General features: G+C 37.9%; 2 protein-coding genes and 1 long non-coding RNA gene across 4 annotated transcripts; 2 read left to right on the top strand and 1 right to left on the bottom strand.

The window, feature by feature from the left end:
* Positions 1–6365: 6365 nt before the first annotated feature.
* On the bottom strand, positions 6366–7261 carry LOC133741166 (uncharacterized). Its single transcript, XR_009861663.1, has 3 exons — positions 7085–7261; positions 6896–6986; positions 6366–6727 (listed from the first exon to the last, which is right to left on the bottom strand). It is a non-coding gene; the product is annotated as an uncharacterized LOC133741166 (long non-coding RNA).
* A 7504-nt stretch (positions 7262–14765) lies between these two features.
* Positions 14766–17786, top strand: LOC133725316 (GDSL esterase/lipase APG-like). The gene is made up of 5 exons (XM_062152526.1): positions 14766–15056; positions 16207–16337; positions 16440–16673; positions 16829–17084; positions 17352–17786. Exons 1-5 carry the CDS (start codon positions 14801–14803, stop codon positions 17546–17548), a joined length of 1074 nt encoding a protein of 357 aa, XP_062008510.1. The 5' UTR covers positions 14766–14800; the 3' UTR covers positions 17549–17786.
* Positions 17787–20310: 2524 nt separating this feature from the next.
* LOC133725317 (GDSL esterase/lipase APG-like) lies at positions 20311–23923 on the top strand. 2 transcript variants are annotated; one of them, XM_062152528.1, is made up of 5 exons: positions 20311–21782; positions 22417–22547; positions 22648–22881; positions 23044–23299; positions 23376–23539. In XM_062152528.1, the coding sequence occupies exons 1-5, from the start codon at positions 21527–21529 to the stop codon at positions 23411–23413; spliced, it is 915 nt and encodes a 304-aa protein (XP_062008512.1). In that variant the 5' UTR covers positions 20311–21526; the 3' UTR covers positions 23414–23539. The 2 variants fall into 2 exon arrangements, with proteins under 2 accessions (XP_062008512.1, XP_062008511.1); XM_062152527.1 differs by lacking the exon at positions 23376–23539 and adding an exon at positions 23569–23923 and having other exon boundaries at positions 20331–21782.
* Positions 23924–24244: the final 321 nt, after the last annotated feature.

The raw sequence follows: 24244 nt of genomic DNA, 5'->3' as shown, positions 1-24244 counted from the left end.
TTCCCATTTCATATCCTTCACCGATGATTATGGTACTGCGTGGTTTTCCTATTCGCTTCTGAACAAGACTTCTGCTGTTTGCTCAATTACTCTTGTCTTTTAAAATATCCTAGGTGAACCACCTTTTTGGGATTTCAAATCTTGGCTAACTTAACCCCTGAAACTTGTCTAAGCTCGTGCTCTATATACTTGAGCTTCAATTTTCTTTGAAGTGTGTGGGACGAAAATGAGTTTTCAAAACACTGGGGCTTTTGAATATTTGAGCTTCAAGTAATGTTATGGACGCCATAACCCTGAAACTTATCTAAGCTCGTGCTCCATTGATGCAGTCGGAAGTAACCTGGGTTTACAAGCAATAAACCCTAAAAAGATAAATCTGGAGTCCCCACTAGAGAATTTGAGAAAAATCTCTCATTTTATGAAATTTGATATGATAAAACTGATTTTAATACAAAACATGATGGTGCTTATATAGGCATCCAAGACCTAAAATTATAATCTAACAAGAAATCCTAAAGAATCCAAATTTAAAAGGAAACTAAAAACCTAAAATAAAAGAATTCTAAAACAAATGTAAAACTAGCCTAAAAATATTAAATCCCGAATCGGATAATTAAAACAACATATTTTGGCCTAAATCCGTTAGGGCTCACTAAAGACTAAAGTGAGTCTTGAAGATCTCGTCATTCCCATTCTGGAAAGGTATCATGCGTCTCAAACGGACATTCTAGCCAAATTTTACTCCAATCTGATTCACAATCCAAAACCTGACTTTTCGCACAAGAAATCCGAAAAGTCCAAAACCAAATTTTCTTGGATATTGCAGCGGCTAGTAACCTCATTATGCGTGAATTACCTATTTTCCAATCACTCTTCTTGATTCCACGCCGCTTCTTTATTTTTCTAGTTTTTCGGCAAAACCAGGTGTAGGTACAATTCTTGTACATATCGTATTGGCATTCCCATACAAAACTATGACAAAGCCCTTTACTGATCTCGAAGAGTCACAGGTAATTGCATCAGTTTTATGTGGAGTCCGATTTTGGAAAGTAGGTTTTAGGTTTTATGTATTTATGTCTTTTTATTTTTCTGAGTGTTAAAATCGTGGTGTTGATGCCCTAGGGTTTTTAGGACTTGTCTATTCCTAATTGATTTCCCTTAGATTTGTTGGAGTTCATATATGGGAAGTTTCTTTCCAAATTAATTGGGAATTAGGGTAGAATCTTTGCATCATCTTTGAGTAGTTGCCGCAGGTCTATAATATGAGCTGAAAATATACACGGTCTGCACACACATCCATAGAGGCAAGAATTTTGATAGAGTCTTGCATGTTTGTTTGAGTTTGTGTCTTCACAAAGAGTCAAAACACTTGGTCCATGTATAAGTGTTTGTGATCATAGTTTCATATGCATAATACTCTCTCGAGATCAGTAGGGAGACTGTGAAGAAAGAAGAACAAGATTTGAAGATCGTTCAAGTGAAGGAGTTCTAGAAGGAAGACAAACTTTTTATTAGATTTTGTGTGAATCTTATAGCCGAGCTAGTGCTATTCAAAGTTTGTAAAAGAACATATCCTTTTCAATATGATGATCTTTATTTTGGGTTCTCAAGAGTAAGAGCCCCACAGTGTTTTTAATCTTATACTTGAGGTTTTCACTGCGTAACCAAAATCTGGTGTTTAGTTTGTTATTTTGGTTTCTGCTGCCCAGTAAGGATTTATCAGTGCACTACAATCCTCGTTTTCCAGAAAATCATATTATGTCCTTGTATTTTCACCAGGCCCATTCTCGTCTTACATCATTCTCCTCCACTATGAAAGAACTCGCCCTCGAGTTCCTCTTGAATAAAAAACAAGAATAGGCAGACAAGAGACCTAAGAAAAAATTAGACATTTAAACCTGTGGATTATTGGCTGGAACTTCTGCATATTCTGATGGCACAATCATGAACCCAACACCATAGATGAGTCTATCATATGCATTTTGGCTTTCATAAGTAACCTTAGTAGATTCTTCTCGGCACTCAAAGTTGCATTCTTCAATGACCTCGATCTGTTTCTGAATGATTAATTTCAGGCTCCAAGACTTCTTCATTATTAATAACCATGTCTACATGAACAATTTCATCTTTAACCTCTTCTTGGTCATGACGGATGATTTCTTGTGGAGCATCTTTCATTAGAAATTCTTCTGACTTTTCTTCAGATAAACTATTAATCTCAACGGGTAAAGAAAACTCTTTGGACTTTAACTTCTTCTCAAAAACCTTAAGAGGGTAATTCTTGATCGAAAAATCTCTAGGCAAAAATTTTTCGTTAAGAAGACCTTTCATCTTCCTCCATGTCCGAACACGCTCTTTTCTTTGCCTCTGACGAGAGCTCTGCAACTGATCCCACCAATAAGCAGCATCTTTCTTTAGCTTCCGAGAAACCATCTTAGCTTGCTTGTGTTCTAGAACCTCCATGATCTCAAAGAATCTATCCACTTTAACCTGCCAATCCAGAAAATCATCCGCGCTCATGTGACCAGAAAAGTAAGGAATATCAGCCTTGGTTATGAGAACCTCAGAATCATAATTAATATCACCTCCACCACCACGTGGAGCTCTAGCATGTTGTCCTTCCCCGCCTCTGTTACATTTGTTGTTGTTGTTTATTCCTTCTAACAACCCACGAAATTCTGCCATTTGACCGTTCATGGCAGCAATCTGAGCATTTATGACAGCAGTCATATGAGCGGTATAAGGGCATCCAAATCCGCTCTTGTAATTGGGGCAGTACGTTCGTCACCCATGGATAATTGAGGTAAATAAGAGAGACAGGGAAGACCTGCTCTGATACCACCTGACGCAGTCGAAAGTAACCTGAGTTTACAAGCAATAAACCCTAAAAAGATAAATCTGGAGTCCACCAGTGAATTTGAGAAAAATCTCTCATTTTATTAAATTTGATATGATAAAACTGATTTTAATACAAAACATGATGGTGCTTATATAGGCATCCAAGACCTAAAATTATAATCTAACAAGAAATCCTAAAGAATCCAAATTTAAAAGGAAACTAAAAACCTAAAATAAAAGAATTCTAAAACAAATGTAAAACTAGCCTAAAAATATTAAATCCCGAATCGGATAATTAAAACGACATATTTTGGCCTAAATCCGTTAGGGCTCACTAAAGTGAGTCTTGAAGATCTCGTCGTTCCCATTCTGGAAAGGGATCATGTGTCTCAAACGGACATTCTAGCCAAATTTTACTCCAATCTGATTCACAATCCAGAACCTGACTTTTCGCACGAGAAATCCGAAAAGTCCAAAACCAAATTTTCTTGGATATTGCAGCGGCTAGTAACCTCATTATGCGTGAATTACCTATTTTCCAATCACTCTTCTTGATTCCACGCTGCTTCTTTATTTTTCTAGTTTTTCGGCAAAACCAGGCTCATTCTCGTCCTACATCATCCATATACTTGTGCTTCAATTTTCTTTAAAGTGTGTGGGACACTGGGACTGAAAACTCATTTTCAAAACACTGGGGCGTATGAATATTTGAGCTTCAAGTAATGTTGTGGACACCAAAACAAAATCCTAAATTGATCCGCCAATGTGTCATTTATTCTTTTTTTTTGAATAAAGGGCTAGTGCAGCTACCCTCAAGCCTTGATTAATGAAACTGTCGAATATAAGGGGGGGGGCATTAGACCTAAACCCCTGATTACAATAAGTATCTAGAGTACGTCCTGAAATCATATCAGGAGTCTCTACAAAATGAATGTATTCAACCATGCACCAACTAGCAAAGAGTGCTCTACTGGCTACTCTATTTGCTTTGACATAGCAGTGACATACCGGAAAGATAACTCGATTACAACGAAGCATAATTACCAATATTACAGTTTTCCCACTATGTTGCTGCTGGAAAGTAAATTCGACGACACTTAGTTTCATCCTGCCACTAGGAAGTTGCGACCATTTAACCAGAATGGATCGTCGCCTCACTAGGTCAAACAAGGCACTTAGAGTGCATACACAGACATTAAGCCCGACTAGCCCTACAAAATACATGCAGGGACTTATTACAATCCAAAGGCGAGACAAAAATAAACAACTAAAGTAAATAAAGCTACAGACTAAAATAAAAAACATAGCCCAAGCAGGGCCCAAGCCCAAGCACAAACCCTAGAGATCAGAAGACCACAAGCCACCAGTAAAGCCCAGCCCAACCCCATTACTGCCACCGCCGACTGACTGCCCTCTGCTCCGCCCGACCACATCCGCCGCACCTCCATGATCAATCTTCCACCTTCCCTGTCGCGCCGTGGAGAGGCACCAAACCTTCCAAACATCATACCGAAATCACGCGACCCTACCTAGATCGGGTTAGTTTGATCCGGGTCCAGCCTCGCCTCCACGAGCTCATCTCCTCCATTCCGTCTCCGACCCAACGATACATCTCCACACCACCGACCCTGCAACCATGTCGGTCCAGCCGCTGCACCAATCCACTCCGATCCCAAACCCGAGCAACAAGGGCGGAACCACGACTCCCCAATCGCCTTGATCTCCCCTCCCATCTGCTCCGATCCTCTTGTCCAAAGACACAGCCAATAAACCCAACGGGCCAATACGTCCCGTCCGACGACAGCGTCACCGGACGAAAAGAAGAGAAATTTTGAGAAACCCTAGCGGTCGCTCTTCTTTTTCATAAATGAAATACTAATTCATACTCTTTTTTTCTTTTTCTTTTTTTGAGAAAATAAAACTGCAAAACAGCATTAATTTCAACTAAGTATCAAAACAAAACAAACAAACAAAAAGAGAAAACAAAATCTTATTGTCAAATTTTAAAATGTGTATGATAGTGTAATGCGAAAAATATTCTCCACATTTTTTGAAATTAGGAGAAGAAAAAAAAGTGAAAATATCAAATTGTTATTTTCACTTTTCAATGTTTGGAGTAAAAATTAAAAATATTTTCTATTTTTATTTTTCACATTTTTAGAAATAAGTCGTCGAATCGTCGAATACTAGGCCTGGTCACTCGCCACATTTGTTCATAAATTCCAAGGCCCGGGACCGACCAGTTTTGTATTTTTTTGGGCCGAGTTTGTGTAGTTGAAATTGTAATGCCCCAAACTGCACCTCATCAATTTGAGCACGTCACAGTGCCGCGTGTCTCTAAGACATAAACCGAATTTTCAGTTTACATCCTAAAAACCCGCAAGGTATTTTTATTAAATAGCTTTCCGTAAAACGCGTAGCGGAAAAGTAGAAATACTTTTTGAGGTGAAAACTTTTAAAATAATTTAATAACTCGTTCATCTAAAGTACGTGGTTCTAATTCAACACTAGGATGACAAGACTTGGTACGTACATTTTGATACAAGATGAAAAAAGGACTATTCAATTTCCAGAATACTGACTTTCAGGAGATAAAGTTCAAGACTCGGCTCGGAACCTGATTTCCCATAGGACTATTCACCAAAGTTGTCTCCGCGTACCCTGCTCCGTCCATCAATCCAGTCACCAGTGCACAGTACCTGCATCCACACTGTTGTAGGGGTGAGCTTTCTTCCTCGCTGCTCATTGGGAAATCATCTCGACTAGGTTTAAAAACAATAGAGTATTGCTTTGTGGCCACATTATAAAAACATACTTAAAATCATGTCATTTAAAGAACGACAAACTTTAAAATATTTTCCCACTTGAAAATCGATGCATGTTACTAAAATAAATACGCGCGCACCAAATATTACCTAATGGCCGGTCCTATAGACCCACTACACGAACTTACCTCAAATTAATTTATAACCAGGTAAACGTAGCGAGAGAGTCCGCTACCTAGCTACACACACAGAATCGGGTCGTCATTACGATCGCCCATCGTCCAACCGGTGTAACTAACCCTCCAGAGGTTAAGGGGATCGAACCCAAGAAAGTCAGTGTCACATTTCACTCTCAAGCCATCACATCTCTCAAGGTTTGGTTAGTATCCATTGCATTTTAACATAACCAAACCACATAGACTTAACATGCTTCATTTTATAAAAAGCGTGATATAATGAAACCTAATCGAGGAGAGTCACAAACATTCCGTTCCTCGAGTAACTAGAGTCCTAGATTCCGACATAAGTAATATTAATAACTTTCCTTAAGGAAATAAAGACGCAAATTTCATCGATTTAGTCGTCCAACCAGTTTTCCTAGTTTGACCAGGATTTGACCAATATTGACCAATCGTGACTAGTTTCACAAAAGTCCCAATTATCGAATACTTTACTTGAAATTAAGATATCGACCAATTATATCAAGTGCACCGAAATTTACTAAGGGCACCCAATAACCTTCTTCTCTACTTACTATTACTTTCCTTCCTTTTTCAACACCAATTGACTTGGTTTGATTCAATTAGTACAACAGTCCATTATCTACACTTTATAGATCAGAATAATAACTAAATCTCTCAATTCCACATATTATAACTAGTTGTCCAAGAATGAACCAAGTCCCAATCACCATTTTCATAACACGACATGCAGTAAGCATGAAATCAATTCCAGAAGCTAACCATACAAGGCAGTGCTCAGAACTTCAAACTGAACCCAACTAACCATGATAGCAAATACAATCAAAAGTAGAGTCCGAGTTGGCAAGTCAAAGCCCTTGATGAAGAACACAGCAATCTTGACAAATTCTCCCTTTGCTCTCCCTTTCCACTACTTCACCAATTCTGAAATTTAAACACAACCAAACCTCAATTCTTACTTCTGCATATCTAGGTGAACCGGAAATTGCCTATGTAAGCTCGACACCACCACCACAGACGGTGGTGCCGACGGTGGTGGAAATACCCAAAACACAAACCCTCAAAACTAAACCGAATCAAAGGGCTACTTACACAAGCGTGTAGAGCACAAGAAGTAGGCCAACTTTCGCATGCCAGGAAAGCCAGACCACCACCGGAGTTGCTGGAAAATGTCTCGAAATGGCTGGAATAACCCAGAAACGAAAATCAACAAAAATCGATCAATGCCAAAAACTAATTACAGAGGAAAGTAGAGCACAACGAGAGGATCAATTTCGGTACCTCATGCAACCCCGATGATGGCCGGAAAACCGTTGGAACCGCCGGAAGACTCGAAGCTTCCGGGCTTCGATTCTCTCTTCCCGCTTCATGCATGGACGATCCATGACCACAAGCACATTGGTGCTGGAAAGAGGATTCAAACAAGGGTGGTCCGCAGTCGCGGGTCGTCGAGCTAGAGAAATGGGTCGAGAGTTCTGGGTCGTCAGATACGATCTGGGCCTTATATGGTCTTCTTTGAATGATTTTCAATGGCTCAGATCAAGCGATGCTAATGTCAACGGTTCAAATCGCATCAAGACATTTTTTTTTTTATCTAAAATGAATTTCCATAATTCTCAAACTTCAAAAATTCATAATAAATACTTCGGGTGTCTGAAAAATTCTCACGAACTCGTCATGTTGTTTATTTTATTATCAAACTCTTAAATGAAGGATTTCACCTTGTGAAAAATTCTGAAATATAATCTCGAGCACCTTTATTAATTACCGAGATCATAAATTAAATCCTCAACGATCTCAACTTGGCTCGACAATTTTTCCAGGGCTCACAGAAATGCCAGGCCGGTAAAGGCTCGGACCAAGTCACAAAATTCCTAGAAATGCTAAACCTTCCAGAAATGGCAACTTTCATATATTCAAACCTGCATCAAACCATTCCATAGCCATTTTCAAGACCATAAATAAGTTTCTAATGACCATATGGAGTTTTTGGAGCTAGAGATGGGGCCATCTACTAGAAGCTGCACAGCTTGCACTCGTCGATTTGGGTTGAAGAATCGAAACTGCCTTCTCAGGGTTGAATGCTTGAAGAAAGGGATAATAATCGCCTCATAATAACTGGTCGGATTTTGGGTCTTCCTTAATTGGAATCGCAAATTGGTCGTTGGTCGGTAATTTAGGGTTTCAGAACTGGAAAATGACTTAAGGGAAAATGGTTGTGGTTGGGTTGAATAGTAATTTGGGGTTTTATACACCCCTTATCAGGTAGAGTCGAATGCATGATTGTAGAATAATACTGCCTCCCATAGCAAATGAGAAGCGGACACATGTCAAGACCGAGCTTTTTGGTCGTTTTAATCACTACATTCTTGGGCCCGGGCCCAACCTGATATACCACTTCATTAGGCCCGAGCCTTGGCAAAGATGCATCACTTAACACTACCGGCCCAATTTGTCATTTTCGGTCAGGTTTTCTAGTTTTTGAATTTTCAGGTATTTTTGCCTGGACCTACAGAATATATTTTCACTATATTTTCATTTTCATGCATAGAAACTTTACCGAATGCCATCTAAAGTTCTAGTAATAAGGAGACAAAAGAAGGATGCCGCCACCAAACCGAGGCCAACTTCTGCAATTCCATGCTCGTCCGGTGGTGTTCTAACGTCGCCTCGTCGACGTCGAATGCTGCCGGACTGGTGATGCTTTGGTCTATGGTCTTTGGAGTTTTGAGATGGCTTGGCCTTAACGGTTTTGACAGTGAAGGTTGCGGTTTTCTTCAGATTGATACAAGCTGCAATCTGGCTGCATCGTTTCGGGATTGGACGGCGGACTAGGCTCACGTCCGAGCGAGGGCAGTGGTTAGGCGGTTTGGAAGCGGTGGATTCCCACCTATTTTGGTTGTGGATCTACCTGTTTTTGCAGGTCGTTTTCTTTTGTCCTTGGGCGGGCAACGGTGGTGGCTCCTGAAGCGAAATGGAGGCGGTGGCAGCGGCGGTTTCGGTGCGGCAGGGCGGCAGCGGATCGTAGCGGTAGGGCTATGGCAGGTCGGTACTGCGGCGGCGAGTCGTGGTGGCTAGCGGAGTACGCCGATTGCAGATTGTTCATCTGGAGTGAACCTGGGCCTTGCTTGTTGGGCCTAGGGCTTTGTTTTTCTTTGAGTTCTGGGCCTTTTTTTAGTTTTGTTCTTGTAATAAGTCCTTACTTTTTAGGACCCTATGCTCGTTAGTTCTTAGTGAGCGCTAATGAGTATTAGTTACTTTGCGTACTTGCCTATAAACTATGTTTTTGTCATAATTATAGGCTCGCTTTAGATAAGTGAGCGATAAGTAGTTCAAATATAGTTGGTCTATCCTATGTATCACTGTGGTTTTTACCACGAAACCTTGTTCTGTCCATTGTGAGGCAGCGGGTGGGTATGTAATGGCCTTCTTGGCATGCGTTTTATCAATGGAATTACCATTTATTCAAAAAATGTCATCTAAAGTTCTTAGATGACAAAAAGGTTCGAGAATCTCAATCATAGACATTTCGGTCCTTGAGATTAGGAATACAATTCATCACCATTAGTGAATTGGCTGGATTTATGCTTAAATATATTTCTGCTGTTTGGATTGGGCCTTCTCCTATTGTAACCGGGCCTTCTAGGCTTTAATTAAGGGAAGTATATCGTCTGACCCAAAGAAGAAGAAAAGTGGTGCTTACGTGTATGAAACTATGAATAGATACATTACCATTTCGAGAAATTTTTCCATCCTACAGTAGAACCATGTAGGACTGCCACATGGTATGCCGCCCCAATCAAAACTCCCCACATGGATTTTTTTTACAACTCATATCTGGGTAAATTATCCCTGCATTTAACCAACAGTAAACCAAAACGATGTGAAAAAAAAAAAAAATTGTTGTGTCCGTTAGCTACTAGCTGCCGTTATCCAGTTTTATGTTCTTCTCCTTTATCAGGTCACCAAAGAAACCCTAAGGAATAAAATTCCAATACTATCATTTCTCTCATCACCCAAAGTGTTCACTGCTGATTCATCTTCTCATTCGTCGACAAAGATTGCAGTTTCGATCTCCAACAATGAATGGAGATGGAGCGAAAGATTGAAATTGTAATACCCGAAAAATTCAAGTTATTTTCCGAGAACATTTTAGAATGATTTCGTGGTCATGGGAGAATGTACGAAGCTTGGAGAAGTGTAGATTTAGTTCGAACGATTTTATTTCGAAAACGTACGTTAATTAGGGGCACGCGAAAATCGACTTTTTATACGTACAGAAATTGGGAAAACTTCCTTCACAAAAGTTGTAGAGCTCGTCGATACGATCGCGTGCATATGCGGAACGCAAAAATCGGAGTTCGTATGAATTAGTTATGTTTTTTTTTTTGAAAAGTTTCCAATTTAGTATAAAGCTTCCATTTTCGGAAATTTCCGAAAATATTTTCAGAATTTCCAAAAATGGAAACCGGCTGCAGATTTCCTCCCGAAGCCGGAAATCGCCTCCAAACTTCCACCGGCCATATCTTCCTCCACGGGCCACCAATCTTTACCAAACTTCTTCCCTTGGCTTCGCCTGGTCCTTGCGCACCCGTATGTGGCAGCCTTCCACGGCGGCGCGGTCTGTAGCGGCGGCGGGGAGCTTGAACCGATTTGAGTTCGATTGTAGTCAACGCCGGTTTTCTCCTAGCTCCGGCCACCAAAACTTCCGATCCTTAGCTCTATGAAGTCGCCTCAACCTGCTGATCATCATACCAGAAGGATCGCACCTGGAGTGACCGGTTTCACGTTCGTCGGAGCTCGACCGGTTTTCGATCGAAAACCAAAACCTTTCGATCGTGATATCTCGAGCTGTAGTGCATCGTTTTGATTGATTCTTGAACCAGTGAGTTCACCTTGATGTTTTTAACAACTCTCCGGAAGGGATCGAGGCCGGAGGATGAAGTTTTCACGTCGAAATCATAGCACATCGGTTTCTGCAATTCTTCGCGGGTTTCTGGAAAATTTCCGGCCAAACCCAACTGTTTAGGTGATTGACGGTCTCCCTTGGGTGAACGATTTCGGTGTGTATTGTGTTGAATTGAAGACGCAGCGGAAATATCGAGGTGAGTAAACCTCACATGGTTCATATTACGAACCAAAATTACCTTACTTAAATCGTAATGGATTGAAAATGTTTGACGAAAATGAATATTTGTTTTAAAATACATGGGCTCGATCTTCTACGATCCATAGGTAAGTAAAAGGTATTTTAAACTATAAAAGTGAATTTCTCGGTTTTCACTATGTGTGGTTTATAGTTGGTATTAGTGGTCATCCCTGAGCGGATGATTACGTATATATATATTTACGTGGAATATATATATTGGTTGACGTGTGATTGGTGTGTTGATATGATTGAGAATGGATTGGTGATTTTGGAGTTGTATTTTGAGTACATATTTACACAATAATAGTACGTATCATGGAATTATTGATCATATTGTGTGAAAGAATATAGTTGTACTCGATTTTGGATTTAGGGTCGATGTAGTGACCAGTATGAGGGTATAGGATGCTCTAATCAGTGGATGATGGACTACAATACGGTTAGAGCTCTAGTCTGTCAGTCACCGTGTTTGTATAAATACGCTTTCGGGGTTTTGAGAAGAAAGATGTGAGTTTAGATCCCGTATTAATCATCGGTGATTTAGAGTTGGTGATTTTAGTGACTGATTTTGGGAGTACCTGTGTGGTGACATGTGGGAGTACCTGTGTGGCGATATACTCCCCGTGTGGTGATATGTGGGAGTACCTGTGTGGTGATATACTCCCCGTGTGGTGACATGTGGGAGTACCTATGTGGCGATATACTCCCCGTGTGGTGATATGTGGGAGTACCTGTGTGGCGATATACTCCCCGTGTGGTGATATGTAGGAGTACCTGTGTGGTGATATACTCCCCGTGTGGTGATATATGGGAGTACCTGTGTGGTGATATGTGGGAATGACCACATGCAATGGGAATAATTGTAGGTTGTGGGAAAGACCACTTAGGTGATATTGAGGTTAGGGGACTGCGGGGATGTATTCTTCATTGATTTTTGTGTGTTGGCTTGATGCTGCTTTGTGGTTGTTGTGATTGTTGGTTGTTTTGCTTGAGTTAAAAGAAATATGATTTAATAAATCAACCGTTCATTTCTTGTTTACTCATACGAGCTGTCAAAAGCTTACCGGGTTTGGTGTTGTTGCAATCCCGGTACACTATTCAAATTGTGTAGCGGGTAATCCTGCAGGTCAGGAGAATCAGGGCGGTGATCGTACGGGTTAGAGTATTTGTCATAGATTTACAGCAATTGTAATAGTGAGATGAGTTAAGCTCATTTGAGCCTTACAATTTGATTTGGTGAGAGTGTGTTGTAATAAATAAATTGAGGATTTGGTTTATTGTAATATTGAGAGGTGTGAAGTGTGGTTGTTTGTGAGAAAAAATTTCAGGACGTTATTTGTAATTGTTATTATTCATGTTTCGGACTTTGAATTGATTATTCAAAATTCGGGGCGTGACAGAAATCAAGGTAAACAAAGTCTTAAATTAAGTTATTTTTAAGTCTGATATGATCGATCATGCGTGTACTTAGATTCATTAGAATTCCAGAATAACCTCAATATTGTATATTATAAGTTGAGGAAGTTAGGTGCTTCTGGGAAATTGAAGAACGAGATTATTAAGGGTGGTTTTGACGAGAGGGTGCTAGGGTGAGGCGAGTGACCAAAGTAGTGAAACGAGGGATGCAATTGGATTGTAGCGTCATAGTGGTGGTGGGTCACAAGAGAGGGAAGGCTAAGTATGTTATTGATGGGATTCAAAAGGTCAAAGGCTGCTGTGAATGCTAGGAAATTTACAGATTCATATATATATTGGCTTCTTATACGTAATCATGCGCATACATATCATGCATGTACTTGGTTCTTATATGTAAAGTACACATTCTTTCTGTGATGACTAAAACTGTGACCTGGTGTATTATTTCATTTAGAATAGAGAGGGGGTGGAAATTGTCTTGAAACAAAAACAGAGAATGAGAGTAAAAAAAAAAAAATAGCCAAAAAAATAACCATTTCACACAACATGATTTTCTGAAACGTTTTTAATTGTTAAAAATTAAAACTAAAACAGTATACAGTACATTAATATATTAATACATTAATGATAGACCATGCTCAGTGTGGTTATAAACTAGCTTGAAACCATGATCGTATATTAATAATTCGGTTCTCATATATGTTCTATTTCATGTAGTATTTATCATTTTTAAGATTTATATTACCACTTCGATAATTTATGCATGTGGTAACTAGGAAAAAGTCATTATTAAGGTTATTTATACGGTTATCATTAAACTAAAATAAGTTCTTGTTTGAGTAATTAAATTCTAAAAGTGATAATTATACATATATCATATATTAACATATTATAAAATTTCTCGCCGAGATAGTGAGTCTACCTTTATATAGAGCTGGTTTACCGACCATTTCACCAAATTATGATTTTGTGAAACATTATTGAACAAAGCCCTACTTCTTGTTCTTAGCTTTTATTTTCACTACACCATTTTCTATGAAAGTTCCCTTTGACTCTCATTAAATTCCCAAACGCCCCTAAACATGCAGATAACGCGTGGTGGTAAGCTACATTTCCAACTGAAAAAAAAAAAACACACACACACACACAAAGCTGGCAAAGTTTGATGGCAACAGGTACCAATTTGTGTTGGCAACAAATGATAACAGATAGCCATCCCGATAGTTGATTTATTGAAGATCCTGACCATTGCTAATGACCATGGACGCCAAATTCCAATGGAGGTCCCTAACATATAAATATCCTAACAAAACTGTTCCTGTTCCAACTAAATCACCTAATTACGATAAGACATAGAGCTAGTTGAGATCCAAATTATGATTCCCAATGTGATAATGTCTCTCTAGGGTTGAACCCTATATGCACTTTGGTGTCCCTTATTGGCTTAATCAGCATTGTGTGCACAAATGAATTCCAATGGAGGTCCCTAGCCCTATAACAAAGCAGCTCCAGTTCCAACTACAACATCCCCTCGTTTAGATTGCGAATTCTAGGCTTTGCGAAATTTTCCTTATGGATTCATTTTTGGTTCTTATTTCGGAAAGTTAATCACATATTTCCTGATTGCTTTTCAAGTGTTATCAAACACTAAAATGGAAAACTCACACAACCAAACAAGGGCAAAGAAGATAAAGCAGAGATCGAACTATGATTTCCAATGTGACGATGTCTCTATAGGATTGAACCCTATATGCATTTTGGGTGTCCCTTAGTTAATGAGCATTGTGTGCAAAAATTAATGGTAGGCGTATTTGTTAGCAATTGGCTTTCTGAAAATTAGGCCACTGATCATGTTGCATGCCATGCCATTCTGTCCTTCCAGTGTTTCTGAGTCAACTGGTTTTCACAACCACCCAATTAACTCCATCACATGCAACGTTGACATGGCTTTCAGCCATAATGCCACCGCCTGCTATCCTCTCAACTACCAGAACTCCAGAAGCTAGCCACCGATATTTAATAAACATGAATTTACTGTAATTTGTTTCTGTCTGTAAATATCTAGAGGTGGTTATATTAATCATATATAACAGACAATGTGCTTGAGAAAAATTAAGTGAAAAGAAGGAGCTAATTAAGGTAGGAGAAAGTGGAACCTGAGGAATTCATTTTTACCATATCATCCTTCATTTTCAATCAATTTTGTTTGTGTACATTCATCGAGATTGAGGGTATATGTGATATTTCCTACATGTTCATTACCAAGCAAGATGAATTATGTAGTTTTAGTGGTGGTAAAACCAAAGGGAACTCTCATTTAAGGCTAAACAAACTCCACCTATCCATCTTTAAGAAAGCTTGAAAAGGGTCATTATGAACCCCCTTTATAAGGACGTCCGATTCTAATCATAAAACCTCAAACCATTTAGAAGATGGGTAGCCAAACCATGAGAGCGGCTTTGTTTATGGTTTTTGTATTTGCCTTTGTAATTATTGGTGGCAATGCACAAGAATCAACCACTCTTGTTCCGGCCATCTTCACATTTGGTGATTCTGCAGTAGATGTGGGAAACAATGACTACCTCCCAACAATTTTCAAGGCCGATTACCCTCCTTATGGAAGAGACTTTGTGAACCATCAAGCTACTGGGAGGTTTTGCAATGGAAAACTAGCCACTGATATCACTGGTACGTAAGTAGAAATTTGGTTCAGAATTAAGTCTTTTGTGACTTTTGCATTATTATTTATTAACAGTAATTATTTTAAGGAAAGTGAGTCTGTTGATTAACAAAATGGGTACTTCGGTTGAACTGCAAAGGGTATCTAGTTATAGAACTGTCGGTGAATGTTTGTTTGGCTACACGTACCAGTTTCAAGTACATTACACTATTCAGAATGTTTATACCTTTTAGTTAAACTCTTTTGCAGTATTCTGAAGGTACATTTCTCTCTGTATGTCAAAAATAAACACACAGACAAAAGAAATTAAGCAGATTTCTTGCCATTTTTATCTTCTCAAAACCAAAAGAGAATTTCTTAGGAAACTAGGATTCTTAAGGCCTTGTTTGGTTCGCAAAAAGTAAGCACCGGGAAGTGAAAGTTGTTCCCGCCTTTCTTGCGTTTGGGATGCAAAAGGAAAGGAAATATGTTTCTGAAGCAAAGAAAAATAGGGGGGAAATGGTTCATTTCACGGGGGAGGATTCAGTGCACCGACATAAATGAATGGTTAGATTATATTAAATACACTCTTAGGTTATTAATAAAAATATTAATTATAAATATCAAGGGTTGAGATCATCTTTTAAATGTTAGGTCATTTGCACCGTCGGTGCATAGAATAATTTTCATTCGTTTCACTACACTCCAAATGAATCACTTTCCCTCATTATTTCCTTACATTTATTCGTCACAACACATTATTTTATTACATTAGTTACAAACTTTTTAACAATTTTCCGGACAACTTTCCTTATGTTACCAAATATTGAAATGGAAAGTTTTTTGATAATTTTATTTCCATTCCCATACAAAAGACAAAAGAATTACTTTTCTTTCCACGAACCAAGAACTAAAATTTAAAACTAAGTTGCACTCAAGTCATTGAATAAAGCTAGAGGGATCAAATTTTATGGTCACATTAATTGATCACATGATGTTCCAGCTAAGATATTAATTAACAATTGCCAATAATAATTGAACTGGTCTGTGGATAAAAAATGTGGTCCTTAAGCATTAAGGATATTTACACTTCAGGATTAGTACGTACTTAACTAGAATATTGGAGTGTTTAAATTGGGTGGTGAAAAGTCCAAACATAACCAAAATTTCTTTTTGCAGCTAATACTCTGGGCTTCACAACTTATCCACCTGCATATCTTAGCCCTCAGGCATCAGGGAAGAACCTTCTGATTGGAGCCAACTTTGCTTCTGCTGCATCCGGTTATGATGAAAAGGCAGCAACCTTGAATGTAAATTTTTTTATATTTTAATTTAACTTTGTTACAGTCTAATTACGTTTTATATATGTGAATTAATTCATATGTTTCATACAATTGAACTTGTTTTGGCAGCATGCAATCACCTTGCCCCAACAGTTACAGTACTTCAAGGAATACCAGGGTAAGCTAAACAAGATTGCAGGTAGAAAGAAAGCAGCAACAATTATCAAGGGTGCACTATACTTATTGAGCGCTGGCAGTAGTGACTTTGTTCAGAACTATTATGTCAATCCTTTTCTTAACAAACTCTACACTCCTGACCAGTATGGTGACATCCTCGTTGGTGCTTTCACAAGCTTTATTACGGTACCTTCTCTTGCCACTTCTCTTAATCCTACCTTAATGAAGAATCTGCTTCAAGTTCTAGTATACTGATTTGTGACTAATTGTCCAAATGAAGTGCTTGATTAGACTAGTACAAATCCAATTCCTAAGGTTTTGGTTTTTCGCTTGAAATCTAGGGTGTGTATGGTTTGGGAGCAAGGAAAATTGGTGTGACATCACTCCCTCCATTGGGTTGCCTTCCGGCTGCAAGAACCTTATTTGGATTCCATGAGCCAGGCTGTGTCGCCAGACTCAACACTGATGCTCAAGCATTCAATAAGAAGATAAACAGCGCAGCAAACACTCTCCAAAAGAAACTTCCTGGTCTTACAGTGGTCATCTTCGACATCTACAAGCCTCTGTTTGATGTTGTTAAGTCTCCATCAAACTATGGTACTGAACTAACTCTTCACTCCAATAGTCTAGCAAAGCAGATCCTAATTCAAGCAATACTATGTCTATAGACTATAAGGCCGGGGTCATATTCGGCCAATACATTAATGTAGATCAACTCCATGCAATGGTAAACCAAGTCCATGTAGCCAGCCTTTGAACCAGTCTACCACTACATGAAGCCGATCTACATTTATGTATACTTTAATGCACGCACCTTCTATAAATCTAGAATGATAACAACAATTTTCTCACATAATGATGTAGGCTTTGCGGAAGCAAGGAGAGGTTGCTGTGGCACTGGGATTGTAGAGACGACATCATTGCTGTGCAATCCAAAGTCAATAGGAACTTGTGCTAATGCAACTCAGTATGTGTTCTGGGACAGCGTTCATCCATCTGAAGCTGCTAATCAAGTTCTTGCTGATGCATTGATAGTCCAAGGTATCGCCCTCATTTCATGAGGATGGTATATGCATGTTCCTAGAGAACTCTACAAAATGTTGAAAACTGCTATTCCTTTCTTTTAGGTTCTCCTATGTTTACAGAGATAGCGATAAAAATCAAAAGCTTCAGAATAATGTTGCTACTAAATGGTGCTTACGTGTATGAAATTATTATCACTAAGGGGGGTGTATTGTATATGGAATTAGTAGAACTTTTAAAGAAATTTATGGAATTTAAAAGTTTGGGTGTATTCAATATAGACTTTTAACAGTCCATGAAAGTCTTGAGGTATTCAATTAGGATTTTTAAAAACTTCATGAATTCCACTAAAATCTAGGGTTATTCAATTAGGACTTTTAAAAACGAATAAAAGTACAGAGGTATTCAAAATATCATTCATACTTATGGAATTAGAAAATCATGGATAATCATGGACTTTGTAGTGTTAACTATACATACCAAACTCCAATAATTTTCCAGCCTCCAGACCAAAGATTTCAAAAAGTCTATCAAAGTTTCCTCTTCAAAAAAAAAAAAGGTCAGTCAAAGTTCTTCTCTCTACGCACGAAGAAGTTTGTCATTCATCATCATATCTCTCTTTCTTAAATTTTGTCTTTTCTCTAATCTTTTATGATATCAACCTTTTTTGATACCCAACATGTTCATTTTAGTTGTTGAATGTGATTTTTTTTTTTTTTTTTTTTCAATTGTGATACTTCGAACCCTAATAGCAATAAAAATGATTTATGAAACCCTAAAACTCAAATATTGTGGTCTAACCCTAAGATCTTGAACCATACTAAATTTTATCTTATTAATTAATTATTCTCATTAATTTGAATTTATATTATGGTTCAAAAAAAGGTTGAACAATTGAATTTCAATTGATTGATTATAGATCAAGACATTGACCAATATTGCTACAATATATGTTAATCGGCGAAAACAAAATTGATGAGAATAATTAACCATAAACATCAAGTGATCTATATTGTATATTTATGTTGTTGGGAGATTAGGAATGAGAACAAACTCGCTAGACAGACTAACAATCATTTATTTGAGTCAATTTCTATTAGAATATACTGGAGCATTGAAGAGACAACAAGTTATTATTTTGTTTTGTGTTTGGGCTGCATTTGTTTTTTTTTTTTTTAATATATTTTATACATCCTAGGAAATATGTAGAAGTCATTCATAATAAAGTATATAGATTTTCATGAATCAATAAAAGTCTGTTGCTAAAATCAATGGTTTTAAGAAATCCATAACACTCTATCAACTTTTTAAAGAATCTGTGGACTTTTCAAAAAGTCTGTCATTTAAAAAAAGTCTGCACAAATCCAAATACAATACACCCCCCTAAAACTATGACCTGTTTCATTTTATAATAGAGAGGGGTTCAAATTATCTTGAAACAAAAACAGAGAATGAGAGTGAAAAAAAAATAATAATAAATAACCACTTCACCGAACAGGGTTTAGTGAAACGTTTTTAATATTTAAAACGTACAAGAAGAGTTTATAATAGATTAACCTATGAAAACATTAATGGTAGACCAGTTAAACTAGCTTGAAAGTTGAAACCAAGCTGATTGTATGCTAATATTTCTCATACATGTCTTATTTCATGAAATATTTATCACTTTGAAAACTTATATTACCACTTCGACAACTCATTTAGTACGTAACTAGAAAAAAGTCCTCGATACATATGATTATCATTAAACTAAAATAAGTTTTCATTTGAGTCGTAATTTAATTCTAAAAGTAGTAATTTTATGTCTGTCATATGTTAATAAATTGTAAAATTTCTCCCCGAGATTGTGAGTCTACCTTTGTATAGAGTTGGTTATCTAACCATTTCACCAAATATGATTTTGTGAAACATTATTGAACAAAGCCCTCCTAGCTTGTTCTTAATTAGCTTTTCATCTCACTACACCGTACCATTTTCTTCTGAAAGTTCCCCTTGACTCTCATTTAATTCCCAAAGGCCCCAAAACATGAAGATAACGCGTGCTGGTCGGCTACATGTCCAATTAAAGGAAAATAACACAAAGCTGGCATGGCAAAGGTTGATGGCAACATGGTCGATCGGCTATCAAGTATTGGATTTATTGAAGGTCCTGACCATTGCTGATGGCCATGGACCCCAAATTCCAATGGACCCTTGCATAAATATCCTAACAAAACAGTTCTAGTTCCAGTTCCGGTTCCAACTAAATCACCTAATTACAATACGACATAGAGGATAGAGCTAGTTGAGACCCAAATTATGATTCCCAATGTGATAATGTCTCTCTAGGGTTGAACCCTGTATGCACTTTGGTGTCCCTTATTGGCTTAGACTAACTACAATATCTTCCTCATATTTTAATTTTTTTCTATTTTAAAGAAAAATAAGGTTTTTTTGCTTCAACAACAGATTCTCTATAACTATCTCCATTTTAGAAATAGTGAGGAAAGATAAAATAAAATTCCATAAATTTACTACAATCTCTAAAATTTTAAGGTAGAATTATAAAGATTTTAGAGATTGCTGTAAAAATGGGAAATCTGTTAGAGTTGAAGAAGAAAATTATGGAAAGCTTTGACTTTTGCTTCCTTATAATACAAAAGTTATAGGGAAGCTGTTGAAATTGATCTTAATCAGCATCGTGTGCACAAATGAATTCCAATGGAGGTCTCTAACAAAGCTAACCCTATAACAAAGCAGCTTCAGTTCAACCACTGCAAGTGGCCTAGTGGTTCTTGCCTTGTTGGGTGTGCTCTCCAACCTAAGTTCGAACCCCGAAGCTGTCAAAGTGGCTAGGCACTGTGCTGCAATGCACAGTTGGAGCATTTCACATGCGCCGAAGGGGTTTATCTTGGGCCTAGGAAGCCTTTGGGTTCCCCTTGACAAAATCAAAAAAGCAGCTTCAGTTCCAACTACATCATGCCCTTGTTTAGATTGCGAATTCTAGGCTTTGGGATAGAAAATTTAATATTTTCTTACGCCCCCTTCCATATCCTATGGATTCATTTTTTGTTCTTGTTTTGAAAAGTTAATTACATATTTCGTAATTGCTTTTCGATCGAGTGTTATCAAACATTGAAATAGAAAACTCACACAACCAAAGAAAGGGCAAAGAAGATCGAACTATGATTTCCAATGTGACGATGACTCTATAGGGTTGAACCCTATGTGCAAAAGTTAATGTAGGCGTATTATGTTAGCAATTAGCTTTGTGCAAATTAGGCCACCGATCATGTTGCATGCCATGCCACTCTGTCCTTCCAGTGTTTTCTGAGTAAACTGGTTTTCATAACCACCCAATTAACTCCATCAAATGCAACATTGACATGGCTTTAAGCCATAATGCCACCACCGGCTATCCTCTCGCCACCGATATTTAATAAACATGAGTTTACTGTAACTTGTTTCTTTCTGTAAATTAATATGTCTAGAGGTGGTTATATAGATCATCACACATAATGTGCTTGGAGAAATCAAGTGAAAAGGAGCAAAAGTAGGAGAAGGTGGAACCTGAGGAATTCATTTTTACCATATCATCCTTCATTTTCAATCGATTATGTTATGTACGTACATTCATTGATTGAGGGTATATGTGATATTTCGTACATGTACGTTCATTACCAAGCAAGATGAATTATGTAGTTTTAGTGGCATGGTAAAACCAAAGTGAACTCTCATTTAAGGCTAAACAAACTCCACCTTCCATCTTTAAGTGAAAGATTGAAAAGGTCCAATCATTCCATCTTGGAGTTGGGAGGATTTAGAGCGTCGACGTGCACTTGCATCAACACTAATAAACGGTTGGATAACATTAAATATACTTTTGGTTATTAAGAAAAATGTTGACTACAAATATCAAGAGTTGAGATTACCTAATAAGTGATAAGTCACTTGCACCGTGCAGAGAATAATTTTCACATTTTCAATCCCCTTTATAAGGTCCAATTCTAATCACAAAGCCTCAAACCATTTAGAAGATGGGTAGCCAAACCATCAGAGCAGCTTTGGTTCTGGTTTTTGTATTTGCCTTTGCAATTATTGGTGGCAATGCACAAGAATCAACCACTCTTGTTCCGGCCATCATCACATTTGGTGATTCTGCAGTAGATGTGGGAAACAATGACTACCTCCTAACAATTTATAAGGCCAATCACCCTCCTTATGGAAGAGACTTTGTGAACCATCAAGCTACTGGGAGGTTTTGCAATGGAAAACTAGCCACTGATATCACTGGTACGTAAGTAGAAATTTGGTTCAGAATTAAGTCTTTTGTGACTTTCGCATTATTATTTATTAACAGTAATTATTTTAAGGAAAGTGAGTCTGTTGATTAACAAAATGGGTACTTTTGTTGAACTGCAAAGGGTATTTATTTATAGAACTGCAAAGGGTATTTATTTATAGAACTGCAAAGGGTACTTTCGCATCAATTAAATGTTTGTTTGGCTACAAATACCATTATACAAGTTACAAGTACATAACACTATTCAGATTGTTTATACATTTTAGTCAAACTCTTTTGCAGTACTCACGGACAAAAGAAAGCAGTTTTCTTGCCCTTTTTATCTTCTCAAAGCCAAAAGATAATTTCTTAGGAAACTGGGATCCTTAAAAGTTAAAACTGAGCTGTATTCAGTAATTGAATTAAGCTAGAGGGGTCAAATTTTCTGGTCACTTTAATTGATCACATAATGTTGCACCTAAGATATATAATTAACAGTTGCCAATAATAATTGAACTGGTCTGTGGTTAATAAAAGTGGTCCTTAAGCATTAAACATGTAAACTTCAGGATTAGTACTTCACTAGATATATGAGTGTTTAAATTGGGTGGTGAAAAGTCCAAACATAACTATTTCATTTTGCAGCTGATACTCTGGGCTTCACAACTTATCCACCTGCATATCTTAGCCCTCAGGCATCAGGGAAGAACCTTCTCATTGGAGCCAACTTTGCTTCTGCTGCATCCGGTTATGATCAAACGGCAGCAAACTTCAATGTAAATTTTTGTCTTTTTTACTTTGTTAGAGTCTAATTACGTTTCATATATGTGGATTAATTCATATATATGTTTCATACAACTGAACTTGTTTTGGCAGCGTGCAATATCTTTGCCCCGACAGTTACGATACTTTAAGGAATACCAGGGCAAGCTAACCGAGGTGGCAGGTAGTGAGAAAGCAGCAACAATTATCGAGGGTGCCCTATACTTATTGAGTGCTGGCAGTAGTGATTTTGTTCAGAACTACTATGTCAATCCTTTTGTTAACAAATTCTACACTCCTGACAAGTACGGTGACATCCTTGTTGGTGCTTTCACACGCTTTATTACGGTACTTTCTCAAATTGCCACTTCTGTCAATCCTACTTTATTGAAGAATCTGCTTTGAGTTCTAGTATATTGATTTGTGATTGTCCAAATGAAGTGCTTGATTAGGTCATTAGACTACTACAAATCCAATTCCTAAGGTTTTGGTTTTTTGCTTGAAATCTAGGATGTGTATGGTTTGGGAGCAAGGAAAATAGGTGTGACATCACTCCCTCCATTGGGTTGCCTTCCAGTTGCAAGAACCTTATTTGGACCCCATGAGCCAGGCTGTGTCGCCAGACTCAACACTGATGCTCAAGCATTCAATAAGAAGATAAACAACGCAGCAGAAACTCTCCAAAATAAACTTCCTGGTCTTACACTGGTCATCTTCGACATCTACAAGCCTCTATTTGATGTTGTTGAGTCTCCATCAAACTATGGTACTGAACTAACTCTCTTCACTCCATTAATAGCCTAGCAAATCAGATCCTAATTCAAGGAATTCTATGTCTATAGACTATAAGGGGTCATATTCGGCCAATTCATTCATGTAGATAAACTCCATGCATGGTAGACCAAGTCCATGTAGCCAGCCTTTGAACCAGTCTATGCCACTACATGAAGCCGATCTACATTTATGTATACTTTAACGCACGCACCATCTATAAACCTAGAATGATAATGACAATTTTCTCATATAATGTTGTAGGCTTTGCGGAAGCAAGGAGAGGTTGCTGTGGCACGGGGATTGTAGAGACGACATCATTGCTGTGCAATTCAAAGTCAATAGGAACTTGTGCTAATGCAACTCAATATGTGTTCTGGGACAGCGTTCATCCATCTGAAGCTGCTAATCAATTTCTTGCTGATGCATTGATTGTCCAAGGGGTTCCCCTCATTTCATGAGGATGGTATATGCATATGTTCCTAGAGAACTCTTCAAAATGTTGAAAACTGCTATCCCTTTCTTTTGGGTTCTACTATGTTTACAGAGATAGTGAAAGCTTCAGAATAATGTTGCTAGTAAATTTTATTTTCCTTTCGGTCAAGGTTGTACACTTGTATGCAATCTGTAATTTATCAACTTAAGAAATTCCTTCAGACCAAAATGGTTTGGAAATTGGAAAATTGTGGTTGACTTGTACTATTTTACAGTAGTTTGACTAGTTTCTTTTGAAATGTATCCTTGACGAGGTCGGTTGGCTTTGCATTCGAAATTGTGATCAATTCGATCATTAACTATTCCAAATTAAAGGCCTCTTACACTAACTATTCCGAAGGTTATATTGGTTGAAATCCTCTGTCGGCTTCCCTGCAATTAGTTCATTTTGTGATTCAAGTGTGTGTCCAAAGTCCAAACGTTGCTACAGTCTCAAATGGTCAAG

The sequence above is a fragment of the Rosa rugosa genome, chromosome 1 (genome assembly GCF_958449725.1).
Source record: "Rosa rugosa chromosome 1, drRosRugo1.1, whole genome shotgun sequence".
In the NCBI taxonomy this organism is placed as follows: Eukaryota; Viridiplantae; Streptophyta; class Magnoliopsida; order Rosales; family Rosaceae; genus Rosa; species Rosa rugosa.
This window is presented reverse-complemented; position numbering and strand designations above follow the sequence as displayed.

Coding starts and splice junctions, on each gene's coding strand:
- LOC133725316 (XM_062152526.1), top strand. CDS start 14,801: ATGGGTAGCCAAACCATGAGAGCGGCTTTGTTTATGGTTTTTGTATTT. Junction 15,057..16,206: donor ACTAGCCACTGATATCACTG/GTACGTAAGTAG, acceptor TTCTTTTTGCAG/CTAATACTCTGGGCTTCACA. Junction 16,338..16,439: donor AAAAGGCAGCAACCTTGAAT/GTAAATTTTTTT, acceptor TTGTTTTGGCAG/CATGCAATCACCTTGCCCCA.
- LOC133725317 (XM_062152527.1), top strand. CDS start 21,527: ATGGGTAGCCAAACCATCAGAGCAGCTTTGGTTCTGGTTTTTGTATTT. Junction 22,548..22,647: donor AAACGGCAGCAAACTTCAAT/GTAAATTTTTGT, acceptor TTGTTTTGGCAG/CGTGCAATATCTTTGCCCCG. Junction 23,300..23,568: donor TGAGTCTCCATCAAACTATG/GTACTGAACTAA, acceptor ATAATGTTGTAG/GCTTTGCGGAAGCAAGGAGA.